Source organism: Plectropomus leopardus, chromosome 12, assembly GCF_026936395.1.
Source record: "Plectropomus leopardus strain MGB_pleo_1.0 chromosome 12, ASM2693639v1, whole genome shotgun sequence".
Taxonomy (NCBI): domain Eukaryota; kingdom Metazoa; phylum Chordata; class Actinopteri; order Perciformes; family Serranidae; genus Plectropomus; species Plectropomus leopardus.
In genome coordinates this window covers 16,607,010-16,629,609 of record NC_142187.1, presented here as the reverse complement: position 1 = coordinate 16,629,609, position 22,600 = coordinate 16,607,010, and the positions used below count along the sequence as shown (strand labels likewise).

Here is a 22,600-nt window from a genome sequence, read left to right as displayed (position 1 = left end):
CCTTGTCAAAGATCGCTCGGGATCGCTTCCTTGTTTACTTCCGTCAGCGCAGTGATCATGTGATTGCAGCTTTCTTAAAAACGGGGGTTATGCACGAATTACTGGCTAATGAATACATGGGATATGTGCAAATTTGAGTGCACTACTTTTTGCAGAAAAATGTACAAAGGGCTTATGGAGAGGAGGAAACCTCAGCTAATCATTCGGTCTAAACAGTAAATGCTAAAGGGATTCTAACCAGGAGAAGTTTAGCTGCTTTCAATCTGCAATCCTCACCACTAGATGTCACTAAATCTCTCTACATCTTACACACTGTTCCTTTAAAGACATTACAATGCAGGGTGAGACCAGTGACTATGGAGCTGTGAAGTCTTGCTCAAGGACACCTCAGTGAGCTAGACGCTTGAATGAGAATCATCCAGCTGAAAGGGGCTTCAGTCCCTCTTGCTCACCAAGTCGTCACTGAGCAGAGAAAACTCTACTGTAAAAACAAAAGAAAACCTCTGGAGTCAAAATTATTTTCATGATAAGCCAATGAACTCTTGCACAGGAATCTCCCCTTTCCACAGACTCTCCCCAGATCCATAATAATGGATGGTTGATGTAAATCTAATCTAATTGTTTACCCCTGGGGTACAGCATATGTCCACCTCATAGTGAAATTATTCAAAAATGCTTCATAATTATGGCAGGCTCTTAGGAGGTTTTGCTCACTAAGCAGATTATGAATGATTTGGATCTTTCTGTGTATGTGTGCTCGTGGCCGTGTGACCATACATCAGCATGTGTGTCCACTCTGATAATTACTTTCATTTTGGATTTGTCCAGTTTATTATAATGTCTTATCTCGCATAGAAAATTAAATACAGGGCTTAGGTTTCTTGTGTGATGCAGTCATTTCTTGTGTGCATACAAACATCCCAGTGCTTTTCTTTGGCACTATCTCTGCTAGTGCTAGTGTGTACCCTCCAACCAGGTGGTTGTTTGTTCTAGGTCAAAGGTAGATTGAAAAGTGTTTTTCCCAGTCCAGTATTCTTTTCTCTTGAGGCCTACGGAGGTGGATGTGACAAAGAGAAGGGCAGCCAAGCAGCAGACTGCTGAGTGTTCTTAGCAAACAAGCAAACAACCTCAAGACTCTGTTCTATTTCAGTATCTTATTCTCTTTCTGTTTTTTATTATCTTTTACGAGCTCTTTCTCTCTCCCATTTTCTCAGACGCATACATATACAGCACATAACAGGGATCCCATTTCCTCCTTGAGCTAGATCTTGTGAAGGACCTTAGAGGAAGTGTGCAGTGCAGTAAAAGAGAATATGTGATGACATACTTACCAGTACAAATCATTTGTGCAAAAACTCTCATTAAATATAAATGGAAACTGGTCTGAATTACCAGAGGTCAACGGGAGAAATGACATCATAGGAGCACAATTGGGCAGAGTGAAAGAAAAAAAAATACTCTCTGATGATCAATCTGTGACGTACGGTGCAGTTTGGTGCACTCACCTTTGTTAAATATGCTTTTTTATGGTAGTGACTTCCTGCATATTTGAACATGACGTGCACTTAACTACCTCATTAGTTTGTTTACTAAGCCTGGAATCACAGTGGATTTCAGGAAGAACATATATATATGTGTGTGTGTGTGTGTGTGTGTAAATGAATATATAAAAATAATCTTTCAAATGCTGTCAAAATCACACAAAAAAATTGCTGAACTTATTATCTAAAAGATCTCTTTTCGTTCTCTCTGGCAGCACCAATAGTCAAGATAAATAAGAATTGCAGTGTGTTTCTTGGCAGACTGCCTATACTGTGATGGCGGTGATGGGCTCGATCAGCATTGTGTGAACTTATCTGGCAAGGGCTTGAATATAACGGACTTTCATTTAAATGTAAAAGTCCCTCACTCTAGTTTTTCACTGGAGGGCTGCAACTAATGATTATTTTCATTGCTGGTCAATCTGTTTATCACTTTCTCAATGTGTTGATTAGTTGTTTTGTGTATAAAATGTCAGAAAATAGTGAAAAATGTTCAGTGTTTCCCAAAGCCCAGGATGATGTCCTGAAATTGTTGTTTTGTTTTTGTTGCTTGTTTTTTTTTTTTTGCCCACAGCCCAAATATATTCAGTTCACTGTCATAGGAGAGTCAGGAAGGCAGAGAATATTTACATTTAAGGAGCCAGAATCAGAGATTTTTTTTTCTTCTTTTTTTTTAAATTGCACAAACAGATTTTTAAGTCATTTGCTGATTTATTTTATAGTTGACAACTAACCAACTAGTCATTTCATTACTGCAGCTCTACTTTGCTGCAATAAGAAGTAGTATATCCTTACAGTATACGTTTGGAATAGTTTTCATTTAAAAACATTATAGCTCAGCAAGCTCAACACAGCTTTTGAGACGCACAGTACAATATCATAATTCAGTGTCATGTTTTATATATGTAAGTCTTTGTTAGGTCATTTTTTAAACTTTCTGAATAAATAAAACTTAACTAATCAACTAAACTGCAAAACCTAGAAATTAAAGTGACCTTATTTCCACACCCCTCTTACTTCCCCATCACTTTTATGTTGTTCTTTTGTTGTTGTTTTTTTTTTTTTACTTAACGTTATAAATTGTATTATTTACTTTTGAATTACATGTCTCTTTCTTTCTTGTTCAGTATCTCAAGTAATAACAACACTAACCAGCAGGTAATTTGATGCTCAGAGCTTCTGCAATGCCTTGTGGTTAATAATGAGAGCAAGCTTAGAGAGAAGTAGAGACTGTTGAAAAAGGAGAGTTGTGGATAGAGGGAAAATGGAGAAGAGGTGACTGTGGGGTGTCACAGCTGCTTCTTACTGTCCTTGTTCCTCCAGCACTTAGAAAGGACACTCAGTGGCTTCCGCAGCAACTCCATTTAGCTCTATCGATTTTGCAATTCTCACCACGAGAGGGGAGGGCCAGAGAGGGATGAAAGGAAGCTGGCGAAGAGAGATGAGAGAGAGAGGCTTCCATTTTCCATGTCGATCGAACACACTGAAGGAATGTCACATCTGACGGAAACCTTCACGCACACACACACACACACACACACACACACACACACACACACACACACACACACACATACACACACACACACACACACACACCTTTTTCTCCAACTCTTTTTCAGTTTCTTAATGGAGTCGAGGATGGATCCCTCCCCTCTACGCACATCATTCACTCTTCTTGAGTCAATTCAAAAGACATGTACTCAGAGTCAAGGCCTAATCCCATTTCTTATTTTTACCCGAACCCCTTGTTTTTGAGTGCTCATTTGCCCCACCAACACTATTTCAATTGTTATTGGTTTAAATCTTCCCCTATGAAACTGGACCACCGTCCGAGACCTGGATACGTCATCAGGTACTCGTCCATAGCATTTATGTAAGCAGACAAGACTTTAGCAATAATTGTGCTTTGCAATTACATTTATCATTTATCTGATGGAGATAGAAAAGAATGGACAAAAGCAATTTGTTCACAGCCTAAGTTTCTATCAATCAATCAAATAAGTCATCAAATATAAAAGGATGCTGCTTGACAGATGACTTATTGTAACACTCAGTTTGGCCTCTGAAAAAAATTGTTTCTGAGGGCCATATAGCCCCAACACTTCACTCTACCCCCTCTATACCAAAAAGAATAAGGACACCCTTCCCCTATAAGTAAACACGCAAAACGGAGGGGTAAGGGGTGTGTTAGGATTGAGCCTTTACAAATCAAAATGTATTTTTTCTAATTCCCTGACAGCCAGAGATGGTAAGAATGGGTCAAACATGCAAAGTCACCAAAAGCAGCAGGCAGAGTGAAAAGTGACTGGCAAAGAAGCCATTTTTCACTGTCTGTGCTTTGTAGTTCCAGTTTGAACCATTTTTTAAGTTTGCCTTGCATAGTAAGATAAGGAAACACTATGTGTGTGTGATGTGGCATTGATTTAAACCCTTACAAATGAGGTGTTATTTACTCACAGCGAGTTCCTTATAGAGTAGCAAAAAAAAATCTATGTGAACAGACGAGGAGACTTGAGACAAATACACTGTATTTTTCTCACATTTCTCAGCTGAGATTTGAGGAAGATTAGTCAAGGGCCAAAGATTTATTTGTGCTGGCAGCTGTTTCGCAGCAGTCTAAGATAACTGTACTATTGACGGGACAGATCACGTGTTGTGAATCAGAGATAAACTTCCCAATTTCGGCAATTACACTGCAGGAAACAGCTACAAAACTCTGTTATATATCATTTGTGTCAGAGTTGGATTGTAGGGACTGAATGTTGGAGTAGTATAAAATCACCCTCGTTGCTTGTCTGTACAGCATCTACAATTATCTGCCTTATCTGCCCGCTATTACCATGCTTGTTGTGTCACAGCTTGTTCTCTGTCCTGTGTTGATTAGAAGACTCTCTTTGTTTCTGAGGAGATTAATTGGATGGTGTTGGTGGTGTTGTGTGTTTGAGCTAGTGTTGCTTCTCCGCCTGTTTGTTGTAGATACCAGGACGAGATTGAGACGCCTATTCAGAGAGTGATTTAGTTTCACCTCAAACATGGGAGAATATCTGATAAATGTTTTGGTTCATTAAAGTTATTTGTAATTCATCATTGCTTATGTTTAGTTATCAGTATATCAGTGCAGATTAGAGAACATTTTAAAGGTCAAAGCAAAAGAGTGAGAGTGCATAAGGGACATGTTTGTTTGCATGCAAGTGAAAAAAATAAATAAATAAATAATGTTAAAAGAATGGTGTGTAAGATTTAGGGGTATTTAGTGGCATTTGCAGACTGCAACCAGCTGAAACTCCTGGTTAGATATCCTTAAGTGTCCATTCTGCAGAAGGGTTTTATAAGGAGCCAGATTATCCGCAGAGGTCTCCTCCTCTACAAAATAAATTAACCAGATGATTAAAACCACTAAATGACAGAATAAAGCAGTTTCACATAAAAAAAAATAGCTAGCTCAGCACTTGCTTTTATCTCAGGTAACTTAAGATCCAGACGTTCAGGAAGTTATCAGCAGGAGCTGAATTATCAGCAGAGGTCTCTTCCTCTCTAAAACACTGACCTGGTGATGGAAATAGGTAAAAACACTGTATAAAGCAGTTTCATGCTAAAAGAGCAATGTTTTTCAGACGGTCTTGTTGCAGACGGGCTGCTAATGGCCGATGAGGAACATGAATAGCCTTATCCAGAGCCAGTGTTTTGTTTGTCTGTTCGTAGCTACTGTAGAAACATGGCCATCTCTGCAGAGGACCTGCTCTTTATGTAGACATAAACAACTCATTCTATGGTAATGAAAATACAACAGCATACAATACAACTTATTTTCAAGTACTTATACACTAAAAAAAACATATCAACTATACTGTACTAAATTTATGCTCATATGTCCCTTTAAATCCTACATACTGTTTCTTTACGTGATCTTGTAATAGACAGAGGGCATTTTCAAAAACCTCTCCCTGAAGTGATATGCTTTTTATTATTTTAAATACTCCCACAAACCCACAATTTCTTTCATTCATCATGTGTTCTCTGGAGTTGCTGTGTTTTTTGCTCCTTTGGATGATACCGTTTGCAATGAATCACTCTAATTTTGCAAGTCACCCTCACAAGGGCTCGATATGCAGCATACTTTAGTATAAAAGAGCACAAACTGGCAATGATGGAGCACACATTTGTTCACTTTTCTGTGAGAGCAAAACAGTAAAAGACAAAGAGCTACCGAAAAGATATTGAGCATCGCCTCCAGCTTGTACATCTCCTGTGTGTTTATTTTTTTCCCGGATTCTATTTTTCAAATGACCTCATTTGTGAGCTCAGCTGTACTTTGTCCGCTTTAGGCGCTTCCTGTGTTACCCTTATGTAGAGCTGCTGCATCTCACTAAATGTACACATCTTTGAAGTGTGTGTGGTGTGACTAGTGTGTGTGTGTGTGTGTGTGTGTGTGTGTGTGTGTGTGTGTGGGGTGTGGTGTGGTGTGGTGTGGTGTGACGTGACGTGACTAGAGTGTGTGTGCGTTTATGCGTTTGTGTAAGAGGCAGGGGGCTTAATGCTATTATCTGCTACTTATAGACCACTCAGCAGACATGCTGGGTGCCATAACCATCCCGTCTGTATACTAATGTATTGACTGCTTCTTTCTTCCGTCTCTTTTTTTTTTCTATTTTCTCTCGCTCCATCTCGACCTCTCAATCCCACTGCTTGTCTATTCTGCTCTGTCTCCAACTCTTGTCTTTACTTTAGGCAAAAAGGGCTTTTGGTACAACTTAAATAATTTATTGGTATTATATCACTGCATCAACCAAGTTGTAAGTGTGAGAATCCATCTAAAGTTCAACAGACAAAGAAATAATAAAAAATCCTGCAGCAAACACAATTTCAGTAGACCTTTGACTTCAAGTGGCAGACATTTAATTAATCTTATGCCTCATATCTCTCTTTGTTTAGCTTTTTCACTTGTCGCTGACATGAATAAGCCCTTGCAGATAGCTTTCCTTTTACTTTATGAACAAAATCTGAACTCAACCGAAACTTGACCTTGATGCGAAATATATATCTTTTCAACTTAGTGTCTTAGACACTAAGTTAGAGTCTTACATGGCCTAATAATGTCATGCATCTTATCATACGAAAATAAGCCACTTTTGTGTGACAAGATGTATTTTATGTACATAGTGTTGAGCATGTTAGCAAAGCTCTTTTCCTTTCTGTTTTTTTTACTGCTTTTTCTCTTTCTTTCTCTATTCTTGTCTTTCCCCACTTCCACAATGACACATAATAAGCTTGCATCAATAATGCAGTGCCACAACAGTGGCAGAGGAGAGGCAAAGAATGTGAATAGGAACAAAGGAGATGAAAAGGGAAAGAGAATTGTGCAAGTTAGGAGGGAGTGATGAGGTGGAGGTGGGGGTAGCAGGAGTAGGATGAACAGAAGAAAGTAGTTCAGATAAAGGGGTGAGGATCAGGACAGACAAGAAGAGGAGGAAAGGAGGATCGTAGTGACTAATTGTAAAGCTTGAGATTTCCTTAAATAATCTTGTGGAATACTTAATTAACAGAAAGTAAGCTATCAATATGTTCGAAAGGAACAAACAACAAGCAGGTAAATTCATGCATGCGTTTATTATAAATTTTTATTACCAGTTGTTATATATTATGTAATGCCTATTCAAAGGTCAGCGGTGTAAACATCCATACCTGTCCTGCACTGTTTGCCTCCTACAACAGATATGGACGCCATTATATACGGTTTCAATCCACATAAAGACGTCTGCGCCCATCCCAAACCTCTCCAATGCATCAAAATAAACTTGACCCTATTAAAGGGCCTCTCAGCAGCCAGCAGAATGTCCTCATTATTCTGTTTATGTCAGCAGATTTAAAATGCCCCATTGCTATCTGCGAACAGAGCGTTGTGTTTGGTTTTCTCCCTGCACAATAAGCCAGTCTAGTATATAACCTGAATCCTATAACCTTGCACAAAAAAGATTTGGGTCTCTGCTCTGCTTGTTAGTAGTTGGTCTGATGCAGAGTGAGCAGCGCCTAATTGTTTTGCCAGAGATCCTTTGGGTGACAACCTAAATACAGCCTCCAGACTGTATAGTATTTTCTAGGTCCAACTGGCTCTTAAGATCTTCTTTCTATAGTGCCGATGTGTGAGATGTAATAGCCTCTCGTAAATACGCCGTGGCTGATTTCCGCAAGATAGACGGGCTTATCTCTGGTGTTTTATTTTCAGCAATGAAACGCTGCTATTGCATGGTAATATACTCAACAAAGAGAATCTGGCTCCATAAGGTAGGCAGCAACTGCAAGCTGAATCTTTGTTAGGAATGGAGAATTTTACAGTAGTAGGGGAAAGATCAGAAAGTGTCTGGATACCATTTGTACAGTTCATGATCCTGTCCAGCACATTTCTAAAGCAAGGACATAATCAGTCATAGAGAATAAACCTGAAGGAGGAGTAAGTCGCTGTCATGTGAGTTGGAGAGTGTCTCAGACTTGTCAGAGCAGGAAAAGCTCAATTATCAGTGATGACTCAGTCCCAGTTTGCCATGCCAGTGACTCAGCATGCACCAAATACCAGGAACTTGGAACTAACTCACTAAAAATGCATTGTGGTTGTTTATGATGTCATCAGTTACAGCTGTGCTTTTCCTGATATGACATGCTGAAATGTCTGATGTAAAAAAATACAAATCATTTTTTGTGATCAATTATTTTTTCTTTTATTGACAACCATTGTGCAGCATATATCATTTAGCAGGTCATTCTTAAAAAAGGGTGGTAACATATAACATGTCTAAAAGACAAAACTACTGAAATAAGACGAAATAATAAACAATTGTCCAGCTAAGGGGACCAACACCTGATGGTGCTGATGAATGTAAACAGAGATTCAATGACTGCATTGCCATTTCTTGCCTAAAATGTCTTTAGAAAGATATCTTATTGCACTTTTCAGCTGTAATAGGAGAAGTTTCCTGTATTGTGTATTGTCAAATAAGAGGCTAAAAATACTGAGTTTAAACAGTATATTGTTATTACAGACAAACGGGCCATTATGTCCTCTGCCAGTGGGATGGTTGTTACAGCGCAGTGCAAAGCAAAGGCCACTGTCCTTTTACTCAGTTTTCTCTGAGTAATGTAGCAACAGTTTCAAAAGTGTTTTTTGTTTTTTTTTATCATTCTACTGCCTAGACAGCCCAATTTTTTTTTTAAGATCATCTTTCCAGCACTGAAATACTTCTTTAAGGTGAGACACGATTTTATGATGCTGTTGACATGGTTAGCATCCATCCCATTAGATGACACATGAAAAGAAAAAAGTCATTACTTGCAAATAAGCAATAAATTACCTGCCCAAACTCGACTGGGCCCGACTTGACTCCCAAGGTTTGGGCCAGGGTGTACTTTCTCAAAATACCTCTGGACTTGAATCAGGTTTGGTTCTGTCCAATATCTCAGTGTTTTTTATTTATTTTAAATGCAGACCTTATAGTCTGCGTAATGTCATGAATAATGTATGAAGTTTTGTTGCAATCAACCCATCCCGACCTCTGCCTTTCGTTAATGAGGAGAAATGTTATACAGTATCTATTTAATATGTACGGCATAAGAGGTTTTGGGCTGTGCTTAACGTTTGGTAGGAAAAGGTGCATGTCTGAGATAGTGTTACCACACTGAAAAGATTTTAATTGACTTAAGATTGTAATAAATCTTTTAATGTTTATTATTTTGATTTATTTTTCACAGTGGTATTTTTGGTTTTTTAAATCAGACCTGGGCCCAAAACTGCAGAAACTTTGAGGGTTTGTGTTTTTGTAGGCCTTATTTTTTTTGGGCCTAATTATAGGGCTACTTGTAATACACATCTTCTGCACAAGTAATAGTGTATATGAATACAAGATGGTCTCACAGATGCAACTCATACAACTCATACATTTGAAAGCTTTCTGTCTTGAAATGACTGCTCACCTTCTTAGTCCAATTTCTCCTTTGTTTTCCAGCATCTTCTGTTTTTGCCCTCCTCAGCGTGTTCAGTTCAAGCTTTTAATCTTTGCCAAAGTTCAGTGATCCTGCACCTCCCCACCACCACCCTCAGGGAGGCTGTGTGTTATGTTTTTAGTTGAACTTCTGCTCCATTAGTGCGCAGATCTTCACTGTACTGTGGCTATCTGGGCAATTAAATGCAGAATGATACAAAGTTTTCATTGGAGGAAATGTTTACATTTTCAACAAAAAAAAACAAAAAAAAAAACATGATTTACTCCATCAGAAAGAAAAAATGGCCAACGGTGGAAGTGGGAGATCAAGAATTAATCACTATCCTCTCACTGTGCGTTATGTGACACCAAGAAAATATTTTGGTTTTGGTGTTGGAAAACAGCAGTTTCATTTGAATGGACGGGGACATGGCCTCAGTGTCTGTCTGCCTCTGCTGCTGTGCGTCTCTCTCTGTTGTGGGACTCCTCTGGTGATTGCGTTGATCCTAAGCAGCCCTGCAACCTACTTGGGGACTAGCTCATTACAGTGTTTCTGCATTCATTGTCTTATTACACTGTTGCAGCTGAGAAATACTTTCAAGCTCCCACTGAGTAATGTGCCTTTAGACAGGCAATGTGAATACAAACATGCCTCAGCAGCAGAGAGAGTACTGCTGATGGTATCTACTAATGAGGTGTGTACATGTGTGTGCATTTGTAAGTGTACGATATGATTGCTCAAGTTTAGACAGTCGGCAACATAAACATATTGTGTGCTGGGTTGGATTTAGGGCTTTTCTTAATTACAGTAGCCACATACAGTATGTGCACATAAATAGCACTGCAAGCCACTCAGTAAAACCGACGACAACAGTGTTTTATTATTTACACGTGCTATCACGTAATAAATGAAAACATACTCAGCATTTCTATTCTTTCTGTGCTTTAGTATCACGCAGTAAAGTCCGACCAGTGTGTGAAAAGCTCCTATGGATTTTCATACATGCACTCACTCTGTGCATGTATTTCTAAACAAGCATATAGAGGATGTTGTTTATTCATGCCCTCTATTTCTGGCGTTCTGTCTGGCACCCCTCTATCAGTTATTACACTGAAGACTCAGGCAGAGAGGAAGAACAGGAGAGCACAAGATGAGAGATTAAGGGTGAAACAATCAGTCTCACTGTTTGAGAGAAATATTGTCATTCTGTTTCTTGCTGTAATATTTGCATACAAGAGCAACATGAAAACATTTCTTGATGTTTTTCTGGAAGTGGAGCTTTACAGATTTTGCCAGTTCCCAAAGGGTTTTTCTGACATGCTAGTTGCATGGCTCGGTGGATGGCAGTGCAGGTCTGTTGTTTTTGTCTGTTCAGCTTTATATGTATGTATGTCTGTTACATTGGTTCAGTCTTTAATATCTTAACATCTATTGGATAATTTGGCTTACATTTTTTTTGCAGGCATTCATAGTCTGCAGAGGTTGAATCATTATGATTTTGCTGATCCCCTGAAACTTGTAAAGATTGCAATTTTTCGACATTCATCAAATTTAATACACATATCTTTACCTCAGGATGAATTGTTCTAACTTTGGTGATCCACAGACTTTTCGTCTAGCACCATCATTAGGTCTACAATGTAACAATAGTTTCATCAATCTCCGCTGTACATACTGCTAATCATCAGGTTAACACCTCTTCCTAACATACAGCAAGCAAGCAAACTCTGGTGGATGTAGCATGAAAATAATTAGGATATATTCAGATTTACAACAACATAATTCAGGGAGCGTATTGAGCCCAAGTAGGTTGGAGGTGGAGCAAGTGTTAGGAACTTGACTAAAAATAGAGACAGGGTGAGCGGTTTATCGCAGACATGTGTCCACAGGATCTATTATTTTATGTTTACCATTCACTGTAAGCAGCCAGACAATGCATTCTGGTAGGGCAGTGGTGCATTTTGTGGGACATAGCGTCCACTCCTTATTTGTGTAAAGCTGAATCTAGGCTACTTTATGCAAATCAGGGGCATCCAGAGCACACTTGCCACATCTGGAAACTCCCGAAAAACTTTTATACTAATCATCATTGATCTAAAATGAGGACAGATTCAGCAGCCACATTTCTTATTTCTTACCACAGATGTTTTAAGAAATAAAGTTTGGCTAACTTTTTTGTGATTACAGAGAAAGTTCCCCAAACAAGCTGTCGTGCTGGTCCATTTTCAAATCTGTGAAAAAATCGATAATGTTCCTGGTGGAACACCAGATACATTATTGATCGCTTAATTGCGGCGCAACCCCTCATGTTCAAAAATGCCCCTTTCAATGCATACCATTAGCCACTTACACACAGAGCAAGATACAACATCTTCATCTGGCAAAACTGAAACAATCTTGTGTTGCCCCTATCATTAATTTGCATTGCGTCCAATCAGAAACATCACACCTGCTGCATATTGAACTCATTATGAGTATGTGAGCATGCTAATGTTAGCATTTAGCTCTCCAGTAATTATAGCCTCACAGAGCTAGATGTAAACTCCTGTTTTACACATGCTGTTATGAATTATCAGATTTTTAAGCACTGGCAACATTATTTTAGTCCAAAGATATAGAAAGAAAAAACATTGAGCTTAACAAAGAGAGCTGCAGCTAATGTCAAAGTCCAGCAAGTTCAAAAAGATCACAATGCCGTTTGTAGTTCTACTTTTTCAGTGTCTATCTTTTTCAACGACCTCTGGAGGCAGTCAGCCGGCCAGCAGCTAAATGAAAGTGGCAATTCATTCTGCCTGTCTAGTCCAGTACACATACAAAATCTGAACATGAGCTGATGAAACTAAAACACACTGTCATTATTAATAACGAATGCAGAGAATCATGGGATATCTCAATCCGCGTACAGTGGAGGAATTTAAAAAACAGAGCAAGATTAACTTTTATTTGCTTGACATAATCTTTATTTATTTGTCTATTTGTCCTCAAGTCGGCCTAAAACTGTGGCAAAAGATTGGGATTTTCACAGTAACTGGGATCATGCCAAAAGTAGTTTTTCAGCCAGATGAATCTGGACCTTGAGTTGTGAGGTTCAGATCTACTTATGGCCATACGTATAAGTAAACAATTGAAAAGTATAGTAACGAGGCATATTTATGCTTTTCTAAGAGATGTGATACTCTGTGGTGGGAGGGGTGGCTGCTGGGATATCCCATGGGAATTTCTGTCCCTTCACACTCGTAAAGGCTTGGCCTCTACTTCTCTAAATTGAACATCCCTTGAGATTCCTGGTTCTCCAGCACGGGTCTCAACCCCATTAGTTCATATCACAGCTAGAATAAACTACCAGTGTGTGTGTTTGTGTGTGTGGCTACTAAGCCTCAAAAAGAAATCTAACGAAACAGAAATCTATCTCTGTAGTATCTGTTACTGCTGTTTCTCTCTGTGCATCTCGGATTAGCAGATATTCTCCTCCTCAGTGCAAATAGATTGATGTTTGCTGTTAATTCAACCGAGTCCTGCACACCAGACTGATTATAGGAAAACAGATGCACTGGCCATAAGAGGAGGAGCAATAATGTGAGAAATCCTTTAAAACTTTACTATGCTGTTTAAGACTTTAAAATTGTATATATCACTTTAAAAGGAAATATACTCACACTTTAAGTTGAGAATATATGTGACTTTTAAAACAGGCTCTCTGGCACTGATGTGATGTTGCTTTCAGGACCCCATGCAATGCTGTATGTGTCATTTATGCTTGGGGCCAGTTATATATGTGAAAGCAACAATTCTGTAGAGTCATTTCATAGTAATAAATACCTGGTTGTAGACTGGACCCGTTCGAGGTACATCTTTGTTGGTTACCCGTCAGTCTCAAGGCAAATATTGCATTCATGTCCCACTGAACTTACTATAACCAGTTTACCAGTTATACCAGTTTATTTACTGTAGCTATGTACTGACTTTCATAACACCGTCTTAGTCAAAATTACACTTATCCTATTCAGCAAACATTGTAGTAGAGGCCAGACACACCTGGAGAGGTTGTGAGACTTATGATAGGGCTGACACAAAGACGCACATTCACAACCATTTCTGCTCACATTTCACACCTACTGGCAATTTAATGTGAACAGTTAACCTGCATGTCTTTGGACTGTGGGAGGAAGCTGAAAGCCTTTGTTAACACAGGGAGAAACCACAAAGAAAGGATCAAGTCGGTCAGTGGGTTTCAAATCCAGCAGTTCTCTTGCTGTGATTTGATTTATGGACAATGTACGATATTGTCAATGCACTGTATTTTTAACCCTTTAACAACCATCTGTGGATCAGTGGATCACCAAAGATACAGACATGAATGAGTGCATTAAATTTGGTGTTGACAATGTAAAAACTTTCAATCTTACCCAAATGTCATGGGTTCTTTAAGGTCATTAGGATTCCTGAATGTCTTCACAAAATTTAATAGTGATATTTTTATTGGTTTTCAAGATGTTTGGTCCAAATCAAAGTGATGGACCAACCAATGGACAAACACGACCTGTCGGTCATCAAAATAAAATGTTGGTATTATACTTTTCTGTAGACCACTTACATGTTACATTTTTTATGTATCCTACCAACAAAGTAAGTGATGTAATAGAGATTAGATGCATGAGAGCTGAGTGTCTCATCGGTGGAGGAGGGGATGGTGGATGGCGTCATACCTAGGAGAAATGTCTGCCAAGCTGCAGACCACTGTTTGAGACCAACAAAAGTGGTTATATTTCAGTGAAAGTTTCGAACATTTCCAGTTGTGTTTGGGGCGAAAAAATAGGGTATTTTTTAACGGGGGTCTAGGACATTTCTAGCAGTGTTTGTAGCTACAAAAGCAAGTGTTTTTAAATTAGGATCTGGGACATGTTGAGTGGTGTTTGTAGTGACAAAAACAGGAATTTCTTTAACAAGGATCCAGCACATGTCCAACAGTTTTTGTGAAGACAAAAGTGGGTACTTTTTTAAAAATAGTCTGGGACATTTTCAGCCGTGTTTGTACCAACAAAAGCAGGTATTTTAAACCAAAACACAATGTTTTCTTAATCCTAACTAAGTGGTTTCTGTGCCCTAAACCTGATCACACGTTAACCATAGCATTGTCGCAATGTAATATTTTTTAAAATATTTGCTACATATGAAACATGCAAAATATAGCACTGAGGTGACTGAGGTACTGGGGTTTGCTGAAGTATACAGCATTTATTCTGGTGATCGGGTTATCATGGATATGGGAATCATTCTCATCTTTACCTTCTAGAGGAATCGTTAACTGTAGCCCTAAAGCCACGGAAGCAAAGTAGCAGATATGTTTTAACACACATTTATAGGCTGTTAGTGTGTGTGTTTGTGTTGGTTAGTTAGGTGAGAGGAAAAAGCGAGACCAGGATGTGTCCCTACAAGTTCTCCAAAGAATGTTTGTGATGGCTAATAAAAGTTTTGAGGCACTCGGGTCCTCCGCAGCCGTGTTTGTCACTCATCGCGTGTCTTTAATGAACAGCTCATTAGACAGAAACCTCATTAGCTATCTGATGACAGGGAGCAAGCGATTCAGTCAAGAGGAGAAGAATCTGTTGCTTCTCTTTCATTGAAGGTAGAAAGGCGAGGAGCGTTCAAGGATGTGCCTCCGGTTTCAGCTGCAGGCTTGGAGTAAACATCATCTTCATAACAGCCTCCCTATAAACATAATCCTCCACGGAAAAACGCTCCTAACCTAAATAAGACCGTAAAAAAGAGATGTAGTTGCCAGTTGCCAGAGTAATGTATTTTTAAAGCTGCCCTATTTTTATTTATGTGCAAACCAGGAATGTTTTCTTCTTTGAATGCATGAAATGGACACATAGCGCAAAGTTGTGAAGCCTAATAACACCATAACCTCTTTCCTTTACAGATCTGTGACAAGGAATGGCACTATTATGTGATCAACGTGGAGTTTCCTGCAGTTACACTATTTGTGGATGGTGTCACCTATGAACCCTACTTGGTGACGGATGACTGGCCGATTCACACCGCAAAGATTGATACGCAACTAACAGTAGGCGCCTGCTGGCAAGGTCAGTGTTTTTGTGTGTGTGTGTGTGTGTGTCTGTGTCTGTGTCTGTGTCTGTGTCTATGTCTATCTAAAAATACACATTAGCTTCAGAGTGACGCAGACATTTGTCCAGTGCATTAAAGAAGCTGAAATAGGGCAGGAATGAGACACAATTGCAAATAAATTGTGTTGTTTGGATTGTTTACAGCTATACCATCCAATCTGACAGTTGCTTTATATGCAGCAGCCTTTTCTGCTTGAGGTTGTGGTGTTTATTTTCCTCGCATAAAATGAAGAAATCAGTTATTTATAGGCCCATTTTTACAAAATGCAGCCATACCAGCACAGGGAAAACATCATCTTTATCGTTTCATTTAAAACAACTGCCAGTTGTTCTGTTAAGTAATTGGTTTATGACTGCATATTGATAGTTACAGCTGCTTTATTATTGAGGTAAAAAATAAGGTTAAAAAACATTAAATGAGGGAATGAATGGATGTTTTTCAAATTAGGGCCTAATTTTCTCCCTTAATATGTTTTAAAGTTTTCCGTGTTTTTTCTAATCTCTCTTGGCAGTTTTGTGTAAAACGACAAATGTAATTTCATATTGATTTTTTTCAGTTTGACCTAAATTTTCACAGTAACTCCAAGGATAACAAAATCAACTACAACAGGCGTTGTACTTAGACCTATCTAAGTAATTATTGGCAAAGAAACAGAACTGAGAACAGATCAGGCAGTTAATGCATAATGTGTTGTGATATGAAATAGATTGTTTTCTTCAAGGTACAGTTCACCCAGAAATACATATTTTTTCTCTTACCTGTAGTGGTATTTAACAATCTGAATTGTTTTGGTTTGAGTTGCAGAGTGTTGGAGATATTGGCCATAGAGATATCTGCCTTTATTGCCATATAATGGAACTGGATGGCACTCAGCTTGTGGTGCTCAAAGCACCAAAAAAAAATACATTTGAAAAACTCACTAGCAATGTCTCTTTCCAGAAATCATGACCCAGTTATTCAAGATAATTCACAGGCCTTGTTGTGAGTAGTTTCGTGTAGGAGCTATTTTCTTTCTACCAAATTACGCTGCTTTGTCAGTGGACTTTCATATCTACATATGATGCGCTAGGAATCCTCCTACATGTGTTGTTGACATTTTGGTACGCCCTGTCAATGTATGCATGTTATATGCATGGTGTCTTTTCAAAATACACTTCCATTTTCACAGGAAATGTACAGTTTCTGCTTTTAAGATGCATATAGTTCTCTTAACATAATCTTACAATGTCAGTAAAACACCCAATCTTTATGTTAATTTACAACACACATGGTTTGGATTAGGAAAAAAACATCATGGTATGGCTCTACAATCACATGGGAAGCAAACAGCAGGCTGCTGGGTGAAGTCCAGGGTTTGTTGGACCCATTCCCCTCCCCTCCTGCTCCTCCTGTAAGAACTTGTTATGTTGTTGCCAGCAGCATTTCAAGCTGATGCTGTCAGGCAGTGCATCATACTACTGTGAAGAGTGCCTTTTTGTGTTGCTGTCTGATATCAAAATATGATATCATATCATATCAAAATAATTCAATGACAAAGCAGCAGTATCAAAACTAGCTGGTAAGCAGGTCATGATTTCTGGAAAGAGACACTGCTGTCATGTTTTTCAACTGCATTTTGGCACCACCACAAGCCGAGTGTCATTATATTCATGAGACAGCAGACATCTCTTCGTCCAATACCTCCAACTCACGTAAAATCAATCTAGACTGATAAATAGCTGTACGAAAAGAGGGAATTCTTTATCATTATTATTATTATTATTATTATTATTTTTATTTTGGGATGAACAGTCCCTTTAATATGCAAAGGCGGACACCCTGGGATAGGATGCCAACATATGGCAAACAAAGAGAAACAGCATCAACAAAGAGGCACATCAGCCAAAAGATGTTGAAAATTACATTTGAAGCACAAACGGCGGGAGAGAGGAAGCAGGAGACTTTCTGTTAAGATAAATACAGAGATTAAGATTTATGCCCTGGGGCTGCGAGTATTTCTTCTTTGAAACGGAGAGGCACGAGTGGGGTGGGTATCAAACAGGAAATTCTGCATGTCAGTTCCAGCGGCAGGGAGAGAAAGCGAGCAGTGATCACATTGGAATGAATAAGAGCTGCCCTGCTGCCATGTTTATGACTTAAATAATTATACAAAAGGGCTTTACAGGAGGGCAGAACGAGACAGTAGTGATCCGCTCCACAGCTTGCCTAAATCACGTTCATAACACTCACCAGCCTCATCCAAAGCTTCAAATCCTGATGGCATTTTGGTTGCCGTTTAAATTTCTTTTCAGCCTGTGCCTGATTGCAATTTTCTTTTTGTCGTCATCATTTTCTTCCTTGCTTCATACAGGCCTCTCTTTCTGCCTCTTTCCATGAATCTCTGATTGTGAGAGAAAGCCCTGAAGGAAGGATTAGCTAGAGTGAATGGAGGACAACTTTGCCAGCTATTACATCCCAATGAAGCCGCTTTAAGCTTCACTAAGCCGCAACTGATAACTTTGCAGACCATTAGCGAGCAAGATTGCTTTTCAGAGTCTCTCATTTCTCCATCCCCTTTTCCCTACAATCAACAACATAATGATGAGACATGTGGGATGAAAGGCATTCACACTGTATTTTTACAGCCCTGAGAGCAAAAAAAGAAGACGCATGTCGCCTTACAAGGTTAATAAGCAAATGGTTTGGTTGTTGTTGTCGTTGGGGGTTTTTGGGGTCTTTTTTTAGCAGTTTTGTGTCGAAACAAGCTGTTTGGATGGGAAAAATGTGTTTGCCATTTCATTTCATGTGCAACAGGAAAGTGGGTGGGAAATTTCAAAGCAACCCTCACAGTACAGCGTACCGACACTTAATTAATGAAGCATAGAGGCATCAAGAGCCTGGGTTTATTTTATGTTGATAACGAAAAGCATCAGTCAACATATATTATCATGAAGTTTTAAAATAATTTGCAGCTAAAAAAAAAACACACTGTGCTACTGTTTTAGCATTTTAGTGAAAGGATAAAAAGAAAAGTCTCATTTATACCTTAATGCTTTTCTACAAGAACAAACTGCATTTATTTTCCAGTTGACAGTAATCCACTAGACTTTTTTCATTTTGACTCAGGAGAAGCACAGGTCTAATATTAATTATTATAGCTTTGTTTTATTAAGTTGGCATATACAATACAAAAGCCAAGGAGCTGGAACACCTAAATGAACTGCAGCAGTTATTATTGTTACAGCCCACTGGGTACACCTGTGTGTGACAAGTCATAGCCTTTTCAGAGCCTTTTAAACCTGCACTCTGGACCTCACACTTGATGACCTCTGTGGGGGCGACAGGGCTCTGAATGTGTGTCTTTACAAGTAACAGGGGCCTTTCACTAAACAACTTTTAAAGTGATTTCCATGTCACAGGCCCACTTCCAATGTTGGAATAAAAATTAGTCCAAGCTGTCATAAGTCCTTTTTTTTTCCACCTTGATGTTCCGACAAAGCAAAACATGTTAATATTGTTGGACGTTTTTAGTTTTACAACAGTAGTCAACAACCAGTTGTGCTCTCCCCAGCATGAAACAAAAGCAGCAAACCAGGTAGATAGTGAACATGGAGGGGACTCCAGAGAGGCCCCAGGACCAGTGGCGTGTCCAGTTTTTTAGTGGGGTGGCCCAAGTGGGGCAGTGACTTATGCAGGGGTGGCACGAAGTATGAGCGCTGCTGCAGGCACACATGTTGGCATCGCTTTGATTTACCATTTTTGTCTCCACTACCCAGACCTACTTTAATAACAAACATTGCAATGTCTTGCAGTGTTCTGTTTGTAGTTTAGTTTAAAAGATGAATAGACCTACTAATCACAACACATAAGAGTGACTCCACTCAAATGTAAAATAAAGCTTCCATACTTAAATCAAGAAATTGTTCGGCAAAATCCGGCATGTATCTGATTCACCAACCAGCACTTATTTCCGTAAGAAATCTTAATTTTTGAAACATTTCACCTCTCATTACCACCTTCTCCTTCCGCTAAAATAGCACAGCTAACCGACAGAGACTGATAGATAGTTGACAAAATCCAAAATGTAAAGTTTGTACGCAAACACAGTATATGTTCATGGATTATACTGATGCCGAATTGACAAGAATACTGTTGACATATGACATCTTTATCTTTATCTTTCTAGAGTTATGTGTTTTTTGCCAATATGTCAGGAACTGTTAATATATCATATTTCTTAAAGGGAGTTCAGCATAATATTTTTTCACCAGGAGCAGGATGGGAAATAATCTCAAAAGGAATCTGGTTGTAGTTTTGCATATAAATAGTGACCCTGCAAGGTCCAAAGTTTTTGCAAAATGTTGCATGATGCATGTGACTAAAACCTTACATTGCCTTAAGGCAATTCCTATAGTATATGTTAGGCTTAAGAATATAGCAAAGTGAAACTTGTTGGCTGCATCACTTGAAAATTGAAGGGAACTACAGCATAAAGAACTTTCCTTACAGCTTACTTTACTTTTTTATGTTTTCATTTACCCCCAAGGAGTGGAAATGTGCAACAGTCTGCAGCACCAATGTCTGATATTCAGTGCTCAGTCAGTTTTATGTGGAATACTAAATTTGCTTACTTGGAATTTACTTTGGGTTTTTCAGTGTATCATCAAATCAAAATGATAATTTAAATGTTTTAATTTAACTTATTGCTTACTTACAGACAATCATAGTTGGTAACATTTTATATGGTAATTTGTATGCAAGATCTGCAGCACATGATCTGTTCTCCTCCTCTCCCTCAATCTTTTCTTTCATTTTTCTCTTTTATGAATCTTTAAAAACAAATGCACATCTCAACAAAGGCAATCCAAAAGTTCATTTTAGTTTGCACTTAGTCACTGAATCACGAAGACACTGTCGTGATGAAAACCTTTCAGCGATGCATTTGTCAGAGAGATGAAGAAGGACACTAAATGGGAGAATAATGACAAATATTTCTACATTTGGAAAGAAAGGGAGGTGATGGAAAGTTTCTCCCTCTGCCCCTGTTTAGACCTACTGTCGTCACAAAAACACATTGCTCACGTCTGTTCACATAATGTTTTGACAAGTTCAAAGAATAGGAATAATACAATTTATAATAAGGATGATATTCTAAAGTCTAGCAGTTTGGGGATTTGCAACTTAAAAATGCACAATGTCAAGTGGACACAGATGGAGTAGAAAATACAAGTCAAATTGTTAATTATTATTAGGTTTAGTATATTCATATTACATTATTTACTTTACTTAATACCAACAATGAAACATTATGACGAAGCATAAATGATTATAAATGCATGAGTATGTACCTCACTTTACTTAACACTTACAAAGATAACTTATGATACTGCATGGACTGTTATAGCACACTATGAGTCCCTACTGCAGTTGATGGTTGATGTTGGTGTAGGTGAGTATAAGTATTTATAATGCATTATAAGCCCCAGCAATCAACCTCTAATTTATAACAAGTCAAGAGCATCTTATAACTTATAAATCATAATAGTCACATCTATAATGTTATATGTTGATATAGTGCATAAGAGGGCAATATGTGCTTTTATGAGTGTAGTCATAACGCAAAATAATTCACAATGAATGCTGTCATAATGCATTATAAATGTGGTCTTCATAGAAAGTGTTACCTTTGTCATTTTTTAACATATTATTTATTCTACAAAAAAAAATATGAAATGACAAATCCTCCCTTTACTCTTTTTGGCCTCTTCGCTGTCTTGAGAGAATGTCTCTGTCCCCTACAGTTCAGTGTTTGTACTGTGGTGCAGCCAGTGTCTCAGTAACCTGAGCGATCTGTATTCTGTTGAGTGTTTATTTTCATTGTCTGCACATCTTTTGGGGAGGATTACTCTTCATTAATAAATAAGCCATATTGGCTTTTTGCGCCTGGAGATTTTTGTTTCACTTCGCAGTGTTGAGTGTGGCTGTAGTTCTCTGCACCGGTCTCCTCTGCTCTCTCCGAGTGGGGCGGGGAAACAACATGCGTTACAGCTAAAAGCAAAAAATGAGAATCCCACACTGAAAAGCTGAAAAGAATCAAGTGCTTACAACTTAGGTAAATAATGTCAATAAACAGTCTGAGACTGCATTTTTGTTTATGGTGTGTCAGCAGGCAGGGTTCAGCCACTGCTCTTCAGTTCAGCAGAGAATTGTTTGAGATCAGATCCGATGTTTGAGATCCGATGTTAGAACTCGATTACGGATATGCCGTAAATACATTTTTGTGTGTATTTCATTAAAAACTGAAGGTAACTTGTTCTGGTGAGGACACAACTGTGTTGTTCTGAGTTTGAAATTTATGCTTCACTAACATTAGCACTATTCTGAATATTTTATCTAACTGACCTTGATTCTTTCAGCATGTGTAAAAGAACTGGATGCAACAGCCTGTCATGGTAATTTCTTTTGTCTGTTGTTCACCCCATTGGTTGAATTTGCGTTAATTGTTGCAATCATGACATTGCAACATCCTGGAGGGGCTGATAAGTGTCATAAAGCTCATGGGCTGATTGGATCCTGAGCTTGGGAACAAAGATGGGAGAAGTTTTGTCGAGCCTGTAGGTGATTTTGCTGTAATGTTACGAATTACATGCTGTTGCTCCTAACGGTTCTTGGAGAACATGGACTGCATCCTAAAATGATGCCATCATTCATCAGCATCATCAGTGTCCACCCTCTGCAACTCAGAGCTCCAGGAGATTAACATGTGACAGAGTAGACTGGTGCTCTGATTGAAAGTAGGGGGATGTAAGGCATCGAAAACAGGGTTCCTGCGGATCCTTAGAAAGTCTTAAAAGGAATGGAATTCATTAACCTAAAAAAAGGCCTTATTAGTATTAAATTTACTTAAATTAATCTTTTAAAAGTAAAAAAAAATGCTTAGACATGGGACATTGGATTTTATTAATCTTTTTTTTCTG

General features: G+C 38.6%; 1 protein-coding gene across 1 annotated transcript in view; it reads left to right on the top strand.

Annotated features, from left to right (window-relative positions):
- The window catches only part of clstn2a (calsyntenin 2a), a 203,972-nt gene that overhangs the window by 159,614 nt on the left and 21,758 nt on the right, over positions 1–22,600 (top strand). The window contains exon 10 of the mRNA XM_088085388.1: positions 15,439–15,601. Coding sequence (XP_087941514.1) covers positions 15,439–15,601 — 163 coding nt within the window. The remainder of the gene's footprint in view (positions 1–15,438; positions 15,602–22,600) is intronic.